The sequence below is a fragment of the Ceratotherium simum genome, chromosome 20 (genome assembly GCF_057802395.1).
Source record: "Ceratotherium simum simum isolate JZ-2026a chromosome 20, ASM5780239v1, whole genome shotgun sequence".
NCBI classification, from domain to species: domain Eukaryota; kingdom Metazoa; phylum Chordata; class Mammalia; order Perissodactyla; family Rhinocerotidae; genus Ceratotherium; species Ceratotherium simum.
In genome coordinates this window covers 37,343,431-37,366,177 of record NC_141919.1, presented here as the reverse complement: position 1 = coordinate 37,366,177, position 22,747 = coordinate 37,343,431, and the positions used below count along the sequence as shown (strand labels likewise).

The following is a 22,747-nucleotide window of genomic DNA, read 5'->3' as shown; positions in this document are numbered from 1 at the left end:
GCGCTCCGCTGCAGTGGCCCGAGGTTCGCCGGTTCGGATCCCAGGCATGCACCAATGCACTGCTTGGCAAGCCATGCTGTGGCGGCGTCCCATATAAATTGGAGGAAGATGGGCACGGATGTTAGCCCAGGGCCAGTCTTCCTTGGCAAAAAAAGAGGAGGATTGGCAGATGTTAGCACAGGGCTGATCTCCTCACACACAAAAAAAAAACCACACATATAAGGATTGTGAGAGTTGAGACTAGGTCCGTAAACAAGGGTCAGATCACACTCCAAACTCCTTAAAGAGACTCATGAGGGCTTTATGCTGGGAGCCAGAAGGAGCCACTGAAGAGTTTTAAGCAGAGGAGCAACACTGGATTTGATCTTTAGAAAGATGACTATAGCTACACTTAGATATGAATCAGAGGGGAGAAGACCAGAAGCATAAAACGTCAGAACCAAATTTCACACCCAAGACCATAATACCTCAGCAGAGGAAGTTAGGAATTGGGAGGGGGTTTGAAATCAAGTGACTAGTGACTTGTCTGGGGTCTCACAGGTCCTCAGAATGGGAAAACTAGGAGGAGATCTAAAGTCTCTGAGCTTCTAACCCTGGCGTCCTGTTGACCACATTCTCCACAGCCTGACGACGTGTGGTCTTTCCCTGCTTTCAGAGCTTCTCCTGAAGTGAGTATCCGCCTCCCTTCTGAGCATCAGTACAGAACAGATGACTCAGTGTAGCTCTAAACAAATGATCTTCCCTTCTATGATACATAATCAAATCTCCTGTCCTGGGCGGAAAATCCCTTGATGATCAAAAAATTGTTGACCATTTATACAGTCCAATTGTGGGAGGAGGCAAGTTTTGAACAATCCAGTTGGTGCAGACTTGTGTCCTCAATAACACTGATCCCCTCAATGAGGGTGTTATTCGCTTTATTCTTCCTTTAATCATTCTGATTTAGTGAAGGAAAAAGTCTCAGTGTATTGTTAGGCTCTCTACTGCTTGTCTAACATTTGTTAATCTCCTGTTTTAACAAAAGCAGAATAAACCTCAAGCTCACAGATTTACTTAAGCAAGAGTATCTAGGATTTAATTTTTTTTTGTATGAAAGCTTCCTATACCTCTATTTATGATAAGTGATAGTGGTTTTTCCATTTATGAAAGTGATACAATGATTCATTTTTAAATTAAAGTCAGTAATTTAAAGATGAATACAGATGCCCAAAAGTCATGAAGATAAAAACGAATGACAAATTTGGGAAACAGTTAAATTACTCCACCATAACCATATGGAAAGAGCCTATAGAAGCTGACTGCCTAAATTCACTTGAATTACTCCACCATAACCATATGGAAAGAACCTATAGAAGCTGACTGCCTAAATTCACTTGAAGCATTCATGGCAGCAACCAGTAGACACAGTGACATCAGATATTAGGAATTTTTTTTTTTAATAATTTTATTTATTTTTCCCCCAAAGCCCCAGTAGATAGTTGTATGTCACAGCTGCACATCCTTCTAGTTGCTGTATGTGGAACCCGGCCTCAGCACGGCCGGAGAAGCGGTGCATCGGTGCACGCCCGGGATCTGAACCCGGGACGCCAGCAGCGGAGCGCGCGCACTTAACCGCTAAGCCACGGGGCCGGCCCAGATATTAAGAATTTAAATGTCACAAAGAGCAAGTCAATACATATCACACGATATCAGCATAACCCACTGCCTCATAAAAGCACAGTACCAGTCATAAAATTTAGACAAATGCATTGACCTAGAGATTTTATGATAAGCTTTCTATTTAGGACACATCCTTTCATATAAGGTGGTTTACGGTGAAAATGAATCAAAATGCTTTCAATGTGCATATCTTGAGACACAGAAAGTAGCTGAAAGAATTTGTAAGAAATGAATTATATGGATCTAAATGATCACAAAATACTTGTTGAACAATTTAAATTTCATTAGCAATGATCAGCTTTCCCAACTTCTGTTGGAGCTAGGAAAAAGGAGTTTGCCATGTCTACATCAAGAAACGCAGGTAAGAGATGGGTGATGAGCACTACAAGTATCTCTCTGGACAATTTGTTTTAAGGTTAAGGTAATGACCAAAAAAGGGGAAAAATCTCAAGATTTTGGACTTGGGAGTCTCAAAGGGACCAAAGATGCCCAGAGGGTAGTGGATAAGATGAACAGAAAAGAGCTTAATGGAAAACAATTCTATGTTTGTTAAACTTAATTAAAAAGTGGAACAGGAGACAGGACTTAAGTTCAAGGTTGAGCATAAGCAGCAGACGGAACCTCTGGATAACACGATATTAACTTTCATGAGTAAAATTTTGATGCCAGTATTGATGAGGCACATCTCCAGAAAGCACTTCCTTCAGTCAGTCTACAAACACGATGGAGGAGAGCCACAGCAGCAGGTTTGGAGGTCTCTCTTGCCCAGAAGTAGCCACTTAAGCATTTTAATGAATAATATAAATATGGCCAGGAAACCACTGCACACATTTTCACTCAACATAAAGAAGCACACCAGGGTCACCTTTGGGTTACCTCATCACTCAGCCACAGAACCGTGCCTGACTAGTCTCTCCCCAGCCAAGCTGCTCAACTGACTCCAAGTCCTTCGAGGACATCCTAAGGTGCCAGACCTCATCCTTTCCAAAATACGTCTGGCCCTGCCCACCAGCTGCAACCAGAAACCCATACAGAACTATAGATCCATGAACCACGTCCAAGAGCATGGAGCTAACACATCCCAGACAAACACCACCAAGTGTGCTACACACATCTGCAACCCTCAACACAACTTAAGGAACCTCAAATTACCATGTAACTGTCTGATGTGCCCATACCAGATAAGACCATTTCACTGTATCTGTGGTGGCGCTAGCGTTCCACAAACACCAAAACAGATGTAGGGGGAACAGGCAACCACTCTACTCTCACTGGTTAAAATCCCTCGTGCCTTGTTGGAGACTAATAATTCAAAAAAATCTCTTCATAGTGCCACAGCCTCTCAACTTGAAGGTTAATGAAGCCGTCAATATAATACCAGCCCACTAAGCTAAGAGGCTGCTCACAAAAACAGCCTCCTTGTATAAAATTGATGAGGGACCACAAAAAGAAACTTGTGTTTCACCAGAAAAAAAAAATCTAAATATCGAAAAATCTAAACATTGTAGGAAAAAAACTGTAAAATATAAAATATATTTAAAAAGACATATGGAACACTGAACATTATGTAATAAAAGATTAAGTCAGCAAACTAGACTTAAAATTTACACATGTGTACGTTTATGTTGTGTATATATACATACACACAGTCATAAGCACACATACAAATGAATGTGTTATATAGACACAGGGTGGCACAGACTTCCAGCTTTTTTCCCACACCCACTTCTACATCCTGGGTACACTGCTAGACTACAGTTCCCAGCCTCCTTCCTTCTTCCCTTGCACTTCGGTGTACCAGGGTTTGGTCATGTTACAAGTTCCAGCCAAGTGAACATAAACAGAAGTGACTGTTGCTTCAATTAATTTTCTGTTGTTGCATAACAAATTACCACAAATTTAGCAGCTTAAAACAAAAGCCATTTATTAGCTCACAATTCTACAGGTCAGAAGTCTGGGCCAGCTTGACTGGGTTCTCTGCTCAGAGTCTCATGAGGCCAAAATCACGGTGTCAGCTAGACTGGGCTCCAAACTGCAGGCTCTGGGGAAGAATTCTCTTCCATTCAGGTTGTTGACTGAATCCAGCTCTTTAAGGCTGTAGGTCTAAGGTCCTTGTTTCCTTGCTGGCTGTCATCCAAGAGCTGTTCTCTGCTCCCAGAGGCTGAGCGCATTCCTTCTCACATGGCCCTCTATCTTTAAACAGCAACAGCATGTCCAGTCCTTCTCATATATCCAATCTTTCTGAATTCCCCTTCCGCTACCAGCCAGAGAAAATGCTCTGCTTTTAAAGGACTCCTGTGATTAGATTAATCCCAAGAATATAAACTCCCTTTTGCCATATAAAGTAACAATCCCAGGAGCGACACCTTTACAGTGACAAGTTGACCCACACTCAAAGGGGAAGGGACTATACAAGAAGGAGGTCATTTGAGGGTTTTAGCATTCTGCCTACCACATTCCTCTTCCAGGCATGGCCCATGAGAATCTCCCAAGTTTGTTCCAACATACTCTTTCCCTTTAGCAATCTTGAAAACAATGTGTTAAAGATGGCGGAATCCCAGTCATCCTGGATCTCTGAAGCAAATAACAGGAAATAAGAATGAAACAAGCTTTGAGCAACAAAGATTCATTAAGACTTCTTGGTTAAACCAAGGCATTAGGCGCTCTTGCAAAATTCAGATTAACACAACCAAACCTACTGGTTGAAAACCAGCTCTAAAAAAGAACTTCCATCGTGGTAACTGGCAAACGGAACTGACAAGAAGAAAACAGATTAGAAGTCTTTTAAGTTTCTGAAGGAATTTTATTGCCCAAGTCAGCCATGAGCCTTGAGTAGTTAAAGCCTGGGACTGTAAAATAATCTCCAAATTTAAATAAACAGGAAGCTGACTAAAGAAGTTGTGCAGCTCCCAAAGAGGCCACACTCCTTGTCACTCTCTTTAGATTTGGCCAAAGAGAAGAAAGAACAAAACTGTTGCTCCAATTGCAGAATCAGGGTAAAACCACGGAACTTCATCTACTGCAAGGGTGGGGACTTCACAATGCTTACCCAGAAGGTGGCGTCACTGTTGTGGACAATGACTGCCATGACTCCCATTCTTCCCTTTCCCAAACTGAGTGTTCACTGTGAGCGATATTTTCTGCACATTAACAAGCATAAGCAGACTATTGATATGTGCCTAACACACATTGTACCTTGATACTTAGATACCTTGTAGCATTACAGAACTGCTCCAATTAGGATCTACGAGGAAAGCGCAGTTTGAATTATAGGAAAGATATTTATATTTCTTTCGGATATCATAACTAGAAGAGGCCAGAAGATACTGCCTAGTGGTCTTTCAGAGACCTAAGCAAACCTCCTAGGAGCCAGGTGGTTCTCAAGAATTACAGACAGCTTCTCCATAGTCATCCACACCATATATAATTTGACCTGGGAGGCGAGGTGGGTAATGGGGAGACAGAGGTTAGAGCAAAGCAAACAGAACATCATATTCTGAATTTAGAAGTTGTACTAGACGTAAAATCTTCATAAATATTAAAATTATTTCCTGAAGCATTAGACTCAGCTGATGATTTAGTATTGTTTGCAAATATTTTGTTATTAGTTTGCAAGAACGCTTAACAGGGTCTCACAATCATGACATTTTAATAGGTATAGCTATAGCTCTCTTCTTATTCTTTATTATTTATTATAGACCACATAAATCACTCTCAAACATTTGGACTCCAAAGTAATTAGAGAAACAGAGAAGATCTAAATCAAAAAAAATTGAGAAAGGTTGTACTGCAAAATTTTAAAACTTCATATTTTATCTCCTGCTGCCCCAACATCCCCATACACACAAGCAGTGAGCACCCCACCCAGGTGACCAAGTGCACCAGTGTGAAAAGATGGGCCTCACCACAGGTTCCCTTCTCTGCCAGTCGTGGACCATGACCCGGTAATATTGAAATGACCAAGGAAATTCCCTCGTGCCTTTTTTTGTGTACTCCACCTTGATCCTGGGGTCCTTGTGCTCTCTCAGCTCCCTAACTGCTTGGTTAAGCCCACTCCTTTGGTGTTCCTCCCATGCGGCCCCCTCTCGACAAGCAGCGACTCTGTTTCTCTATGATCTGTGAGTACAATAAACTTTGTTTTCCTGTGCCTCTATGTGTTCTCTCTTGTGGCCACACAAGAGTGGTCATCACATAAAAGAACACAGAACAAGGGGACAAAGAATTAAAAGAACAGAAAGGGGAAAAAAGGGAAGTCGAGAAAATCTTTGATTTCTTACCCTGCAGTATCGTGCCCTTCTGGCCTTGACTTCTCAAAGATGCTCATCCCCAGGAAGGTCCCCCCACTTTCAACCCTGGAGCTGTTCTTGCACTCCAACTCGCCAATTCTCGTTATTCTCTTACAATGGGTCTTGCCCTTCTCTCTCACTTCCTCAAGCTACCCAGGCTAGAGAAAGCCCTAGGGTTGCCTGACACCCTGGGAATCTGTATGCAGCACAAGAGGCTTGACAGAATGGAATGTGCTCTGCAAGCTTCCTCCCCCAATATCAAGCCCCTCCCTCCCACAACTGTCACCGACTAGTCCCCTTGAGAAACTCCAGGGTGGGTTTGGAAGCAATGAACTGTTTCTCCAAGTTGTGTTTTTCCTTTTGTATGTTAAGGAGATATAACACCAACCATCCTGAAACTGACCAAGCCTCACCACAAGAGCTATGCCCATGACCTCTGCCTTACCTTTTTTTTTTTTAATGGTTTTGTTTTTTTTTTTTTTTTAAAGATTTTATTTATTCAGTTTTTCCCCCCAAAGCCCCAGTAGATAGTTGTATGTCATAGGTTCACATCCTTCTAGTTGCTGTATGTGGGACTCGGCCTCACGTTGGACGGAGAAGTGGTGCCTCGGGGCGCGCCCGGGATCCGAACCCGAGCCGCCAGCATCAGAGCGCGCGCACTTAACCGCTAAGCCACGGAGCCGGCCCTCTGCCTTACCTTTAATGCTAAGATCTCTCCAGGAGGAGCTCAGGCCTCATTACCATAACCTGCAGTATATTTGGAAGCTTGTTTTCCAACTGAGCCTGTGCAAGCAAATACCCGCCTCTCCCTTTTGAATATTCATTCCCCCTCCAAAATAAAGGTCCCTGCTTCCCTTTGTTCCAGGCCGCCATGACTTTGGAAATGATTCCTCATGACCTCCTATTTGCTGCAAATACACTTTACTTTGTGAGACAACTTCCACTGGTGTAGAGTCTTATTTAACTCACCAGGAGGAGAGCCCCCTTGGTTTGGTAACACAATGACATTTCCCCTCAAAACAGTCACCATTTTCCCCAACCAAGTTGTGCCATTTTCAAGGGTATTTCTAATTAATTCGAGAGGTACTTTAAAATTTTCCAAGTCAACTGAAACCAAAATTCATATAAACTCAATTTAAAACATTAAAGAATCACTGTGGGGGAAAAAACCTTGCAAAAATATAACGATGTCAACAATAAAAACTTCAATCAAGAAGAATCTTAGCCTTAAGGAAAATTCTTTTCAGTCACCACTTCTGTTTCAAACACCCCACAGGTCCATTTGCGAAGTGTATGGGTAGGTTAGAGTTCATTAACAACCTTTTTTTTTTTTAACGTGGTTCAAGTCATCCTTATTATGCAAGCATGGCACTCTCACAAACAGCATCTCATTCAATCTTGACACCTCTGGAAAGGTTTTTTACATTTGCCCCTAAAATTAGTTCAGAGAAGGCTGCATTTTGATCAGACATTATAAAGTCCAGTAATAGAATGGAGGGAATGTCTGTTATTTTAAGAACCACCCATTCTCTCCTGATGACTTGACCAGTTTCTTACAAGGCATTTTTACTTTGCGGGGTGGGTGGGACAGGGATCAGGAATTCTTTTAAGAAGCTGGTGATAGGCTAAGGACCCTCTCCCTTCGAAAAATGCACATATAAAATGTGGCATAAAATTTTAGAAAATATATAGGCCCTCTGCAGCCTATTATGGACCCCAGGCTAAGAACCTGACAGAGTGCCGGTATGGGAACCCTGTGTCAACCAATAAGCTATACTTGATATCTTGAAGGCAGCAGAGATCCTACTGCTTAGAGCAGGCAATTAAGGAACTGAGAACCTCGCTCAGATCAAGTCATAACTAATAATATATTTAATTAAATACCTTAACAAGTTTTAAGTCTCACCAAATCAACAAATGCATAAACAGATTTATGTAACATTCTCCAGAGCAAAGCATCTATATAAAACACAGCATTTTAAATGTGATGAGAGCATGACGAAATTAGTTAAAACAGAAAGGCAGAAAACACCAATGTAATTAAATTTTTCCAGTTGAAGAATCTGAGTGTGCCAATAATCACATACCAGACTATATCAATATACAGCCTAACCAAATATGAGTTTTATCATTTAAAAAAAAATCAGAAGATATAGTCGATAATAGGTATATATTCTAACCAAACTCATTAAAAAGAAGAAAGCATATCTCATTTAATGCAATGGAAAGTTATTATTTACAGACTGAATTGTCCTTTTAAATGCTGAATCAAATACAATACTTAGAACACTGTGATGAATCCTTTTATGCAAATAAGGACAGTTATGGGTTGAAATTATGCCCCCTCTAAAATTCATGTTGAAGTCCTAACCCCCAGCACCTCAGAATGTAACTTTATTTGGAAATAAGGTCATTGCAGATGTAATTACTTAAGATGAGGTCATACTGCAGAAGGGTGGGCCCCCAATCCAATATGACTGGCGTCCATAGAAAAAGGAGAAATTTGGACAGATAGACAGACAAGGAGAACACCAGGTCATCGTAAGGCAGAGATCACGGTGATGTGTCTACAAACCAAGAAAGGCCACAGACTGTAAACAAACCACCAGAATCCAGGAGAGAGGCCTGGAACAGATCCTTGCCTAGTGCTTCAGAGGGAGCATGGCCCTGTTGACACCTTGAGCTCAGACTTCAAGTCTCCAGAAGCGTATGACAACGAATTTCTGTTGTTTAAGGCACTCAGTTTGTGATACTTTGTTACAGCAGCCCTAGCAAACTAATACAATGACCTAAGAAATTTTACTCTGTAACAAACTTTCACTTTACTATAAAGCAAGGTACACCACACCAAATGCCCAATAGAGTAAAAAACAAGTACAGATTTTGTAAGACCAGCATGTTAATTGGAACCAGATAGCTATTTTTACCTAATCTGCTGCCAGTTTAAACCAACAAGTGAAAAAAATTGAAATTACTCTTGCCAAAATGAAATCTCAATATGAATAAAATGCACTAAAAGACTAATAATGCTCGTTTGCCCTATTTTACAGTAAAAAAAAAAAAAGTATCTTATTTATTCTAAATGCATGGTACATTTTATCTTTATGAGCAATTAAGTAATAAAGTATATTAAAGTAAAAAGATGATCAATTTTTGCTATTTTAATATATTCTCAAGCTGAAAGGATTTTCCCCTCTAACAAAGTTTATTTGGCAAAGCATCTTTTTAAACCTCCAAATAGCAGATATTGAAAATAACTGTCAGCAACAAGGTAGAAATAATCAGTTCTAAACCAAGAGAACAGTTGACACATCTAATCAGAGATTTCAAATCAGTGGGTAAACACTAAAGGTATACTGCTTTATTAATATAAATATCACCCCTCACTAATATAAGCAAAAAACTCAATTTCATAGAGACAAGAGAAATGTTTGCTTGAGGAGAGGCCTTCCACTTATAAACACAGGCTATCTAATCTAGCATATCCATTCTCAAAAGAAAATAATTCCAGGTCTAAAGCTTCCTCTGCAGATAAGATCAGGTTCATGGAGGTATATGGGAAAAATGGCTTAAAAAGTAAGACACGGCTTTTTCCCCTAAATCTCTGTCACATGCAAACAGTAGCACTGGCTTTACACGCCCTTCAAAATACTCATACATGCACAGGCAGAATAACCTCTGCCTTGGGCTTTCTAAGATTGTGCTATATTAAGTTATGGATAAGAACAGATTGAGTATTAGTTTACCTTGAAAATAAAAGGCTTTTCAGTAAAAAGAAGAAAATGACGTAGTAATTCTGCACCTGGATTTAGTAAGATAGCAAAGCTAAAATTCTAGCTTCTATAATTTCTTCCTGTCTCATTATTACTAACACAAGGAAGAGTATTTTATACTAATAAAACTATCCTTAACGTTAACACCATTTATTGACCACTTTTCATGTATGTTCTACAAACTCATTTATCCTCACATCAATTCTAAGAAATGGATATTCTTCTCATTTTAGCAAAGACAGATTCAAAAGTTAAGTAACTTGCTCAAAGTCATAGACACAGAGGTGGGTCAAGCTTTAGCCTTGCCCATTCCAATTAGGTTCCTAAACACCTCTTACGGCACCAAGATTTGCAAAGGAAGTCGTCAGAATCAAAGTGAAAGAAGGATGTGGTGGTATTAAATTCAGTGCTGAGGTCTACTTTAGAGAAGTGAAAAGTATCCGAAATAAAAAAAAGATAGAAGTCCTGCCTGAGAATTTACGGGCAGCACATACGCTGGTTCTGTAAACCTGACAGAATTTGAAGTATCAAGTCATTAGAGGCCTTCCAAATTACACCAAAAATGCACTTATATGTACAAACACTTCTGGCAGAGAAGTCTTAGAAAGATCCAATCTGAAAAGCAAAAATAATTATATTAACAGGCATTTTTTAACTGAAATCGTCTTAGTTTTCTTGATTTCCCAAACTGACAGATATAATTGATTCTATAAAGGCAAGTCTGTGGTGAGGGAGATGGCATGTAGGGACACACAAGATGAATTTCATGCTGCATCTGTCACCCTAACTTAACCAAGATTCTGTAACACCACATTTTCTGGATGTGGTTTATAACAGAACTGCTATTGTGGTAGCCTGGGAAAAACCTTACCACTTCTGAGAAATTATAAGAAAGCTCAGTATTAATTAAGGCTAATCTATGAAAAAATATTTAAGGCTAAATTATGATAAATATTTAAAGAAATCAACAAAGTCTTTAGGTAAAGATCCCTTAAACTAGAACTGTTTCAGAAGGATAAAAAAATAGTAACCATACTCATTACATAAGAAATAGGTCACATTATAAGTATTCACTTATGTGTCCCTAGATAAAGTTCTTCAACCAAGCCCAATGAGATTTAAATTATTAGAATCTGAATTAAGTTTTATTATAATCGCAGCTTATTAACCCAATAGAGAAAGATGGACACATCAAGCAGTAAAAGGCTCACTAAAAATAACACATTAAAATATATGATGATTTTAAGTCTTCAACAATTTGGTTACGTTACGGCTGCAAAACCAACGGGACATTTTTTAAGCGCTGGTCAAGCGTTGGCCTCAGAGGAGTTTCAGCACCGACTTCTCCAAGGAAAAGTTAATGCATGTGCTTCCCAGGAGGACGCCCCATTCCCATTCCTCTGGAGCCACAGGATGCGGTGGAAAGAGGGATCCAGAGACCACAGGGGAAGCGCGCAGACCGCGGGCATCTCCGCAGCCACCCCCAGTGCGGGCCACCCTCGTGCCAGCACATCCCGGGACAGCCGGGCGCACCGACACCGCAAGGTCACCGGAGAAGCGGCGACTTTACATAATCTCCCGCCGCGCCGCCCGGGCATCTGCGCGCCGCGGTCCCCTCCCCGTGGCGCCCGCGCTGGGCGGTGCGGGGGCGGCGCGCGGGGCGCCGAGGCGGGACGCCGGGACCTGCGGGCGCCCGCAGCGCCGCACCGAGCCGGCGGCGGGGACGGAGGGCAGGCTCCCAGCCCCGGGATGCCCCGGGCCGCGGCGGCGGGCGGGCGATGCGGGGCGCGGCCGGGGCGTGTTGGGCGCGGGCCGGGGTCCCCGGCTCCCCGCCGGCTGCAAGCGCCCAGCGCGCCCCTCGCAGCTCCTCCCCGGACCGCCCCGCGGCGCACCTGTCACGCGCCTTACCTGAGTGGCTTTGTGGAATTGCTTCTTGAGCCCGGCCACCGACATGGTGAGGGAGGGAAGGCGCGCGGGCGGCTGCGGCTGCGGGCAGGAGGCGGCGGCGGGCCGGGCCGGGCGGGGCGGGGCGGCGCGCTCCCGGGGCCGCCGCTCGTCGTGCCGCCGCCGGGGCTGTGGGCGCGGGGGCGCGGAGCGGCGCGGGACGCGGGCTCGTGCGGAGAGACACCCTGACGTCAGGGGCGGGTGAGGCGGCCTCTTAAAGGGGACGCGGGAAGCCCCGCCCCGGGCGCGGGGTTGGCGGGGCAGGTGCTGCGGCACGCGCTACCTGGGCGCCGGCGCCCGCCGCGCGGACTAGCTCTGCGACACCCCCACCCCCACCCCCCGGGCCGGCTGCCTGGTTAAGACGGCCGAGGGCGCTGTCCCGCCCCGAGTGTCGTTCGTGCCCCCGCGGACTGCGGACCGGTCGCTGCAGCTTGGCAGCCCAGGCACCGGCGCGACGCAGGTGACTCGCTCGGCTTCCAGGTAGCCGCAGCGGCGCTGCCTGCAGCCGGCCCGCCTGCCCTTTGAGCCCGGCCTCCCTGCAGCCTGTAAAGGAGGAGTGGCGCTCTATCTGGGGTAATGAATAAGTCATTGCTCCTTCTCTGCCTTGCCCCCGCTTGATTGGTCACAGAAAACATTGCTCTGCCCTGGTTTCAATATCCCTTAAGCCTACTTAACGTCGGGGGAAGCCACCGACGCTTTCTCTCTCCCTTTTTTTTTCCTTTGGGCTGATACAATTTAACGACTTAAGAAGAAGAAAAGATATTTTTAAAACCTTGAAGCCGGTCAGGTAAATAGAATTGAAGTGGGATATTACGACAGTACTAGCATTTAATCCTCTGTTTACAGAAATGGAAAAGTCCGAATATGAACTTGGTGTTCACTTATGATAGCAGATTTAGGATTTTCAGTCTAAAATAAGCATTATGTAATGTGAAGAAAGCATGACACTAAATTGTACAAATACAACATATGTAACAAAGTATATATGGCTGAACTAAGGAAATTCTGATGGAATTAGGTGAATTGGGAGCAGAGCATGTCGCCTGTGTTCTGGAAATGAGCCACTTCCTCTGGTCTTTCTTGGACGGAGGAGCACGTGGAAAAGAACTTGAACACTGTCCCCACATAGGGACCAAAGATATAAGAAGGAGAAACCAGAGTGACAGAAGCCAAGATGAGAGGCACTGCCAAGGATGAATAAGGAAACCGCGCGGCAGAATGGCAGCTTCCTCCACACCCCTGCTGCCTGGGAGGAACCACAGACCCCAGCCCCACATTGTGGCCAGGCTGCTTGGGCCCAGGGTGAACCTCTGATACAAGGAGACCTGTCCATCGGCTGATCTCCCAGTCCTAGTCCTTGTTGATGATGTGAACTGAGAGACATAAAGGCAGAGTCAAGCAGGTAGTGGTGGGTAATGGAGCAGTGAAAGCACATGGACCCATGACCCCCTATGCAGAGAAAAGCAGACAAAAGGAGCAAATCTCCAAGTGATAGCCACCACAGATGTTCATGTACCTTCCAGATCACGGTAGAACTGAACCTTTCAAACCCCTTGTGGTTAAGTGGGGCACTGTGACAAGTTTTAACCACTGGGTTAGGAACGAAAGTGACTGTCATTTCTTGGCAAAGAATTTAATTGTTGGTTTGAGATGCTGTAAAGCTCTCTTTTCCCTCTGCAACAATGTTCTAGATAGTTGTGGTCTGTCAACTAGAATCCAGAGTCAGGACGAAGTGGGGCAAAGTCCCCACCTAATGTTTAACAGACGTTTAGCATGAGTGAGAAATAAACCTGAGTAATTTTAATTCACTAAATCTGGGGTTGTGACTGTGGCAAAACTAGTCTATCCTGAGTGAGGCACATAAAGAAAATGCTTTTCTGTTTCTTAGAAGATAAAGGGAGATTTTCCAGTTCCTGCCATGGCCCACATGTATTTTATTGTTTGTCATTAGATGTCCATGAAGTGGCCTGTTTTTTTCCTACAAAAAGCCTTACTGGAGTTTGGGGACGTGTCTTCTCTTTTGTGCATCCTCACTGAAGCACTGGGCAGACTCAGTCCCCAGGCCTGAGGGTCAGAGGGAATGGTGGCTCCGTGCATTGACCATACCCTGACCTCTTACAGCTAGAGAGGGTGAACAGTAAGCTCTAGTGATCCATAAGGCATTCTAAAGAAATGTCAGAGCAAGGGCCAATCTGTGTCTCAGAGAAACATCAGACAGGGAAAGACAAAAGTCCTGCCGATAGATAGCTGGGGCTGCTGATCCACGACTCCAGGACAAGGCGTTAAAGGCCTCATGAGGTGGTATGCCTGGGGCACATTTACTCACATCTATAAGGCCCACCACAGTGATTCCCAGATTCTTGACACTAGGAAACTATGCAAGACTCACTGCACGAGTAGGTGAGGCTCTAGGCTAGAGAGATTTGGGGATTAGTTTTGAGACAGAATAGGGATGGGATTCTGCCCCTGTCCCTTAACCATCATGTTCAGCACCTCCCAACCCAGCTATTTTCGAAGTCAAGACAAGCAACGTTCCAACCGCAAACTTCCCCCCAAAGCGGTCGACACCGACTCCCACATGCGCACAAAGCCTCTAGATAACCACTATAAGACCTTTCCGGGTCGGCGGTAGTGAGCAACACCGCCGTGATAGACCTACTGGGCAGGTGCAGGGACCACAACCCCTATGGGGTACGCACAGCCACACCACCAGGAAGAGGGAAGCAGAACGCGTCTGGAGGCGGAGAATCCTGCCACCAGTCTGCTCCCCTCAGCCCATAAAAAACTCAGGACGGCTCCCTTCCAGGAGCCAGCCAGAGAGCCTCTTCTGTGCTGTCTCCATCGTGCTTGAGCATAAGCCCTAATAAAACCTGTCTGGGACTTTGGATGTGCCTCTTGTCAATTTCTATTACACAGAGAGCCTAATGAACCTAGGGTCAGTATCAGTGTTACAGTGCTTGAACAGTGTACAATGCTGCTCTTGTACTCGGACAGTTTGGTGAAGCCTGCATACACACACACAGACACACACACACACACACACGTACTCATGAAAAGATTACCATTAAATGCTAATAATGGTTGTGCTGCTAGAGCAGTTCTCAAACCTTAGCGTGCATCAGAAACACCTGGAGGACTTGTGAAAGCACCAATTGCTGGGCCACATCCTGTTTCCAATTCACTATGTCAGGGTGGGGCCTGATAATGTGCATTTCTAACAAGTTCCCAGGGGATGCTAATGCTCTGCTCTGGGGACCACACTTTGAGAACCACTGGGCTAGAGTAGAGCTATTAAGAGTGAAATTTTTTCTCTATTCTCCTGATTTTTAAAATGTTTTCCCATTACTTGTATAATAGAAAAAGTATTTTATAGGTAGTTTTTCCCACCTGGTCCCTGATCTGAACAACGGAACATTTTCACAGAAGGATGGGCCTTGGTTGAAGCTGCTGAGAGACAGCAGTTAATCTACAGAGTGGAAGGGCCTGGGATTCATGAGCTCTGGTCTCAACTGTGAAAGGTGTGAAGTGGGGACCTGAAGAGTCTCCTCAGAACTGTGAATACTTAACTGAACCCCAAATTTAACAAAAATCTCTTTCCCTGGTTCTTCATCCACCAACTTAGGATGCTCATTCTGCTATACTTCACAGGAACTACCTTGAGAGAAAGGACTTTAAATCCTTTTGAAACCATAGTTAACTCCCCCAGATATCCCCTGGATTTCATGTAAATCCAGTATTTCTACTGCAGCCACAGTTTACACCTGTAAAGACCTGTGAGATGTTTTGAAAGAGATTTGCTGGGCTCCTTCTACCAGCAGGCCTCCTGATAGGATGTGTTGGGAGGTGGTAAGGGGAGATCCCACGTGGACTGGACCTTGAACCCCAAGGAGTTTCCAGGCTAGCAATTCGGGAAACCCTTCTTAGAGACATTCATCATGACTTGAGCATAAGGGGACAAATGCACCAGACGTTGAAAAAATTTCAAACATGAGTGACTCTGTGGTTGCCCAGAAGCTGCAGCACAGGCTCTATGGAGAAATGCAGAAGCATGATGTAGGGAAAGGGGAACCAAAGGTCAATGAGAAAGAACTTTGTTTAATAAAAGGTTGTTGTAATTCAACATGCTGTCCTCTCATCTCCTGAGATCAAATCAATGCAAAATGGTAAATAAACCTATGTCTGCTCAGGAACGTTCCAATTAAGTGAAGCCCCCACACAGCCTCACCTCACTAATTGGACAGGAAATTCATCGTCAGCAATAATTCCATCACATCAGTCATGCACTATTTCTCCTTGCATTATGCCAAAGCTTCTGGCAAATACCAGACCTCTAGTTTGCACAGAGCTGCTACATCCCTGGTGCTTTCAGAGGGCCTCTCATTCCAAGGAGGCAGAAGACAAGCATCAGCTCTCATCTTTCTGCCCTTCAGCCCGACACTGCTCCTCGGGCCCACACAAGAGCAAACTGACTCTCTGTGTAAGCTCGTTAAGCACAAGAAACATAGCAAAGCAAAAGCATTAAATCCCAACTTGTTATTTTAGAGATGAGAAAACAGAAGCAATGAAAAGAAGTGACTTATTCATCGTTACTTTTTCTCCTCCAGCCTCTAAGCCTCAATTTAGGGCAGAGCCTCCAGTCAGTGTTAATAAATACAGATTGGAATGAATGAATGAAAGATGGAACAATTTATCACCGCCACTGATGCAGTATGCTCATCACATTGGGTCTGATGTTCACCAGCCTTCCCTAGACAGCCTTGTAGTAACGCATGGGATGTGCAGGACCCAGACAGTCATTCTGGTGTGAATAGCACTCAACATAAGATTTTGTGCCTTTGGATGCTGCCAGTAGCACTGGGCCCCCACTTTGCATGGGCAGGGCTCCCAAGCCCTTTCCTAGAGATGGGAAATCAAGAGAAAGGCCACTTTCATTTCCTTTCTTCCAAGTCTGTCACCTACCACCCACCCTCCAACAGATACACAGAGAAGCACACTTTTTTGTCTCTTGAAGGGGGAATTTATGGGTCTTTCTCTCCCCACCTCACCTTTCCTCCTGTCCCACATAGCCCTCCTCCCTCCAAAGCACAGGGGTCTCTCCCTGTAAAAACTTCCTCTTCATTTAACTAAACTCTATTAACTCAATCAAGGGGCATGGGGGGTAGGGGGGAGAATGAGAGGGAGGGGAAGAGGGAAGGGGAGTAGAAGGAGGACACTTAACCAAGTGAGTGACTCACATTAGGCGCTTATATCTGGGCCCCTTTCGTTATTTACATGCCAGTTTGAAATGCTTCCAACTTCCCTAGCAAAATCCCGCCATCTCCAATGCCCATCTCTAGTGCCTTTCCTCCGAATTCTTCCCTGTCCTTTCTAACCCCATGTCCTCTCTTCATTTGTGGACCCCCAAAGCCCTGATGGTGTACCTCTGCTGTGAATGTGGTCTAACATGTATTAGAGATATTGATATATAGTATTAGATTCTTAACTCTTTGAGTGCAGCATCTTAGCTTTATTTATACAATTCTTAGCAGATAATGTAAACACTCACTAGATAGAGGACAATTGAAATTTTACAAGGCTGATGAAATTTTAAAAGCTGGATCCAGCAGAAGGCCAGAAAGCCTGGGGCTAACTTAACTTCTCTCCATCTGAGCAGACTGCTCAGTGGTCCTCACTGCTGCTCCCTCACCATATCCAAGCCTGGATCTCCAGCTTCCTGTCAATTTGAGAGTCCCTGATGACCTTGCCATAAATTCCCCTTTGTTCAGTCAGCCAATGTTGCTTTCTGTTACTTGCAATGAACACATTCTACGTGATATATCTCCCCCCATTCCCAACCCCTGCAATAATATTCTCATCTCAGTTCCATTTCTTGTTTGGATCTAGCAACTCAAATACAGCAATTTAGGCAACTACAGTTCCTGCTAAGCACTGCATTAGGCTTCCTTCGCAGACGAGGGTGGACAGATTGAGTGACAAGGAGTATAGTCCTTTAGCAAGTGTCAATTCTCCCTGTAAGACATTGACATTCTGATTTAAAAATCTAAACCTTTTGTTTATTTGATTAGTATGTGTCAGGCTGCCAGGGCCTGAACCTCCCCAGCCCCTGGGAATTGGCAGCTGAATGCTGGTAAATAAATGCGAAGCTGAGACAGCAGTGCCCACTTCTGGAATGAGAACAACTTTCATTAAGTGTAAATTGTTAGGGCATCTTTACCACTGGCTCATTTATTCTATTCCTAGGTGGACATTATCATTAGAGATTCTGAAGGCATGTTGTTAACTCTGAACATAGGATCTGGCTAGTTAGCCTGTTAAAGCGTTGTGTTAAAGGGGCCAAGTTCTGTTACTATTTTAGTAGCTCGTTAACCATGCAGAGAAAAGCTGTTCCTTAGTCACAGTCCGCATTCTACCATGTCATCTCAGGCTTGCGTTCTCTTGATTACAGAAAAGTCCAGGTGAGAATGGAGAGATAATTTAGTTCAGCAAAAGCCTGTCAAAAATACTAAGAACACAGAGTACAACTTTCTAACATTCTGTCAGCATCAGCTTTATATATGAAAAAAAAATAAATCATTTATCTTTGATTGTTTAGGACTCTTTTTTCTGCCTTTTAAAAAATTATTGGTGGTTTTATTAAATGTATACATCTTGTATGTTCTCTGGCCCACATATGTAAAGCTAACTTCAAGACAAAATAAAGCACTATTTTAAAACATTTAAGTTAACATTAAAACACCACCTTCTCAAGAATACCAATTTTTTTTCAAGGTCCAGTCACAGGAAGTTTGCCAAGTAGGGAGTTCCTTAGAACAAAGGTCTTGAAAATATTTTTAGTTTTCTGTGAATACTGTTGAGTTGAATTGGAGAATTTTGAGAGTAATTCTTAAGCTGCCCTTAACTTTGAAGATTATTACAGGGGGGAGGGTAAGCCCATCCCAGCCGGCAAGCATAAGTCCCACGATCACATGTAACAGTGAGGAAAGTCTTTTCTCTGTCAAGGCAGAATTGACTGAGGAGTCAGTGGAGGAGAGGAAGTGGGAGGAGCAAAGACAGATGTCCCCATTGCCCCCCCGACCCCCACTTCATGAGAAGTCTTGAGATGAAGATAGAATCGGTCAGTAGGTCAAGAGATACGAAGGGATCTGATTAGCTTTTTTTGTGTGTGTGTGTGAGGAAGATCAGCCCTGAGCCAACATCCAATGCCAATCCTCTTTTTTGCTGAGGAAGACTGGCCCTGGGCTAACATCCGTGCCCATCTTCCTCCACTTTATACGGGATGCTGCCACAGAATGGCTTGACAAGTGGTGCATCGGTGTACGCCCGGGATCCGAACCTGCGAACCCCGGGCTGCAGAAGCGGAGCGCGCGCACTTAACCCCTTGTGCCACCAGGCCAGCCCCTGCTTAGCTTTTTTTGTAAGCTGGGAGATCTGGGCAGGTTCATGAACAAAAGGAAGGAGCCAGTTAAATGGCAGACATGAGTCATAGGGAGACAAAAGCTCACGGAGCCCAGTCAGTGGACGATGCAAGCGGGAAGGGAAGAAAGGCCAAATGGAGAGGTCACCGGATAAAGGGGGAGGACTGACTTCCCTGAGACGGAATAGTGGTGAGAAGGTGTGGAGGGACGAAGCCTGAATGATGAGGGGTGGGTTTGTGGTGACAGGTGGGAGAGCAGCCAGTGGAAGCAAGGAAGAAGCCCAATGGCCCCTAACTACTGAGACTGAGTACACATGGCATTGAGGGACTTACACCATCTGGCGTCTTCCCCACTTCTCCAGCCTCGGGCACCCAGCACCCCTCACGCACCTGATGCCCTTACTCTCTGCACTCAAAAATCAGTCCCCGGTATGCTCCTCCCTCTGACCAGGTCTTTGCATGCACTGTTCTCTGCCTGAAATAGTTGTTTTCTGCTTTACAGCTGGCTAACTCTCTGCACATACTTCAGATATCAGTCAAAAGTCTTCCCTGACACCCCCACACACAGGGCCAAATCTCACCCTTCTAATCCTTTAGGCCTGTTCTCCTTTGATGTACTTGTCACAGTTGTGATTTTGCATGTATTAATGTGATTTTTTATGTCTCTCTCCTCCCTGCCCTCACTACTCTGCAAACTCCATGAGGGCCTGCACTGTTGGAGTTTGTTCCCCATTGCATGCCCAGCACAGTACTGAGAGCCTGGCATACAGCAGGTGCTCACAGGGCATTTCATGAATGAACAAATGAATGAATGAATGAGTGGGTGGAGAAACTTTGGGAAATTTAGTAAGACTTAAAAGATATTTAAAGTGAGGGCCGGCCCCGTGGCTTAGCGGTTAAGTGCTTGCGCTCCCCTGCTGGCGGCCCGGGTTCGGATCCCGGGTGCACACCAACGCACCGCTTCTCCAGCCGTGCTGAGGCCGCGTCCCACATACAGCAACTGGAAGGATGTGCAGCTATGACACACAACTATCTACTGGGGCTTTGAGGGGTAAAAATAAATAAATAAAATTATAAAAAAAAAAAGATATTTAAAGTGTTTCTGAAGAACAATGATGGCCTAGTTTCCTATGTCTAGCTAAACACAATCAACAAGAAGGTCGCTTAGTGACCACCACATGAAACTGGTTCCATTGGTGAATGTATGAGCAAGCACCTAATAAGTAATATGGAAAATGTGTTATGAACCCAAGGCAGGGAGGAGTCATGGTGAACAGGCTTCATGGGGGAGGTGGGACAAGGAACCTGAAATTAACTTTCAATAAGATCTCAAATCTCATCACTCAGGGAAGCTCAAGATAGAACAATAGGGAGATATTCAAGTCCAAGCCCAGATGTACAAGAAAAAAACTTCCAAATTCAGAATGAAGAAGGGAAAAGAACCTGTAACCAATAAGATAGTTCAAGACTTTCAGGTGCTACGGCATGGGGGAAGGGCAGAGTGGTTGAGACCCATTTATGAAAATATAATTTAAGGCTTATCTGCACATGATGCAAAGCCCTCACCCTTTCAGGACTCCCTCTAAGACTGACTTTGTTACTTTTGCACCATAAATCTTCCCCAAGTGTCTGATCCTGTAGTGCTTGAAATGTGGTCCCCAGACCAGCAGCGTCAGCATCGCTTGGCAATTTGTTAGATTAACAAATAATTGACACCGTACCCCTGACCTGCTGGATGAACAGCTCTGGGGTGGGGCCCTGCAATCTGATTTAACAAGCCCTCCAGGTCATTCTGATGCATGCTCAAGTTTAAGAGCAGCATTGGCAGTGCTGAGAGAAGAGAAGTCTTGGGAATTCCCCTAAGGCAGAAAGACTCAGGCAGCAAAACATAAAAGCTTTTCCTCATAGAAGCCCATTTAGACGAAAGTATTAAGCAGTTTAGCTGGAGATTTGGGGCCTGTGTCAGTTTGCTAGGGCTGCTGTAACAAATTACCACAAAAACCAGGTGGCTTGAAACAACAGAAATTCATTCTCTCACAGTTCTGCAGGCTAGGAATCCGAACTCAAGGTGTCCACAGGGTTGGTTCCTTCTGAGGGCTGTGAGGGAGAATCTGTTCTGTGCCTCTCACCTGGCTTCTAGTGGTGGCCGGCAATCTTTGGTGTTCCTTGGCTTCTAGATTCTTCACTTCAATCTCCTCCTCTGTCTTTCCGTGGTGTTCTACAGTCTATGTGTATCTGTGTCTAAATTTTGCTCTTATAAAGACACCAGTCATATTGGATGAAGGGTCCATTCTATTCCAGTTGACCTCATCTTAATTTAGCTAATTATGTCTGCAATGGACCTATTTCCAAATAAGGTAACATTCTGTGGTACTGGTGGGTTAGGACTTCCACAGATCTTTTTGCGGGGACACAACTCAACCCATAACAGGGCCCCAACTCAGGACTCCTGTTGAGAACACTTCTCATTCCTCGACATTCTTAAATCACCTCCCCAACCAGGAACACAGGGACACTTGGCAGATTTCCTTATTTAATGCCAGTGGCAGAGGAAAATTCACAAAGATGTAAATTACTTCCTTCACACAGTGTGTCCCCAAACCAGTGATGTTCACATACGTTAACTCAGGATATTTTCTGGGACCTTTCTTCCCCATTCCGTATCTCACACCTTTAAAAGTAATAGTTTCCTCCTATTTCTTGGATCCATATCTAGCTATTTAAAGATACAGTTTAAAGATCAGAACATAATACATCATCCATCCCACATTCTTCTGTGCTCCCTCTGGCTTTAGCCATATAAAACAACCAACTCTGAGTAGGAAGGGAGACTCATTAGACCTGGAAAAAGAGAACTTAAATTCAGAAGACTATAAACTCAGAACTACTCTGTAGTTTCAGGTAAGTCCTTTTGGGCTCACAGATCTTCCTAAAGAAAAACTGGAGATATTTGTAATCCAGTTATTTTATGAGCAATTCTGACCTTTAAGCACTAACCAATAGGGGAGAGAGATGGAGCTGGTGATTCAGTATCCACCAGCTCACCTCTCACACTCAGTCTTCTGGAAGCACTGTTAGCCTGAGGGTGTGCGTGCGTTGCACTTCAGCGATTTCTGTTTAAGAATTTTGCTAGCCAAACAGGAATAGAGGGCTCAGACCTAGATTTTATCATGAAATTCTTTTAAATACAAGTAAACATTGAGAGATATACACTGGGAAATTTAAAAAGCTCTAGTTAGTTCCATAAGTGCAATTAAAGTGCTTAAGAAGCTAAATGAAAGGATCAACCCCAAAATAATTACCACTTCTAATTTCCTCCATTTCATTGAACATAAACTATAATCAAATTTTCAATTACATTCAGGGAGAAGCATTGATATGTCTCATGTAATCAAAGTGTTCCCTCTCATTTAATTTCCATTTGTCTAACATTTTGCATTCTGTAAACAACAAAATATGAACTTTAAAATTGTTCTAGGGGCCGGCCCCGTGGCTTAGCGGTTAAGTGCGTGCGCTCCGCCGCTGGAGGCCCGGGTTCGGATCCCGGAGGAGCACCAAGGCACCGCTTCTCCGGCCATGCTGAGGCCGCGTCCCACATACAGCAACTGGAAGGATGTGCAGCTGTGACATGCAACTATCTACTGGGGCTTTGGGGGGAAAAAATAAATAAA

General features: G+C 44.2%; 1 protein-coding gene across 1 annotated transcript in view; it reads right to left on the bottom strand.

Moving 5' to 3' along the window:
• Positions 1-11,884, bottom strand: part of SH3GL2 (SH3 domain containing GRB2 like 2, endophilin A1) — a 212,764-nt gene extending 200,880 nt beyond the window's left edge. Inside the window, exon 1 of the mRNA XM_087444654.1 lies at positions 11,627-11,884. Coding sequence (XP_087300780.1) covers positions 11,627-11,671 — 45 coding nt within the window. The 5' untranslated portion in view covers positions 11,672-11,884. The remainder of the gene's footprint in view (positions 1-11,626) is intronic.
• Between the last annotated feature and the right edge of the window lie 10,863 nt (positions 11,885-22,747).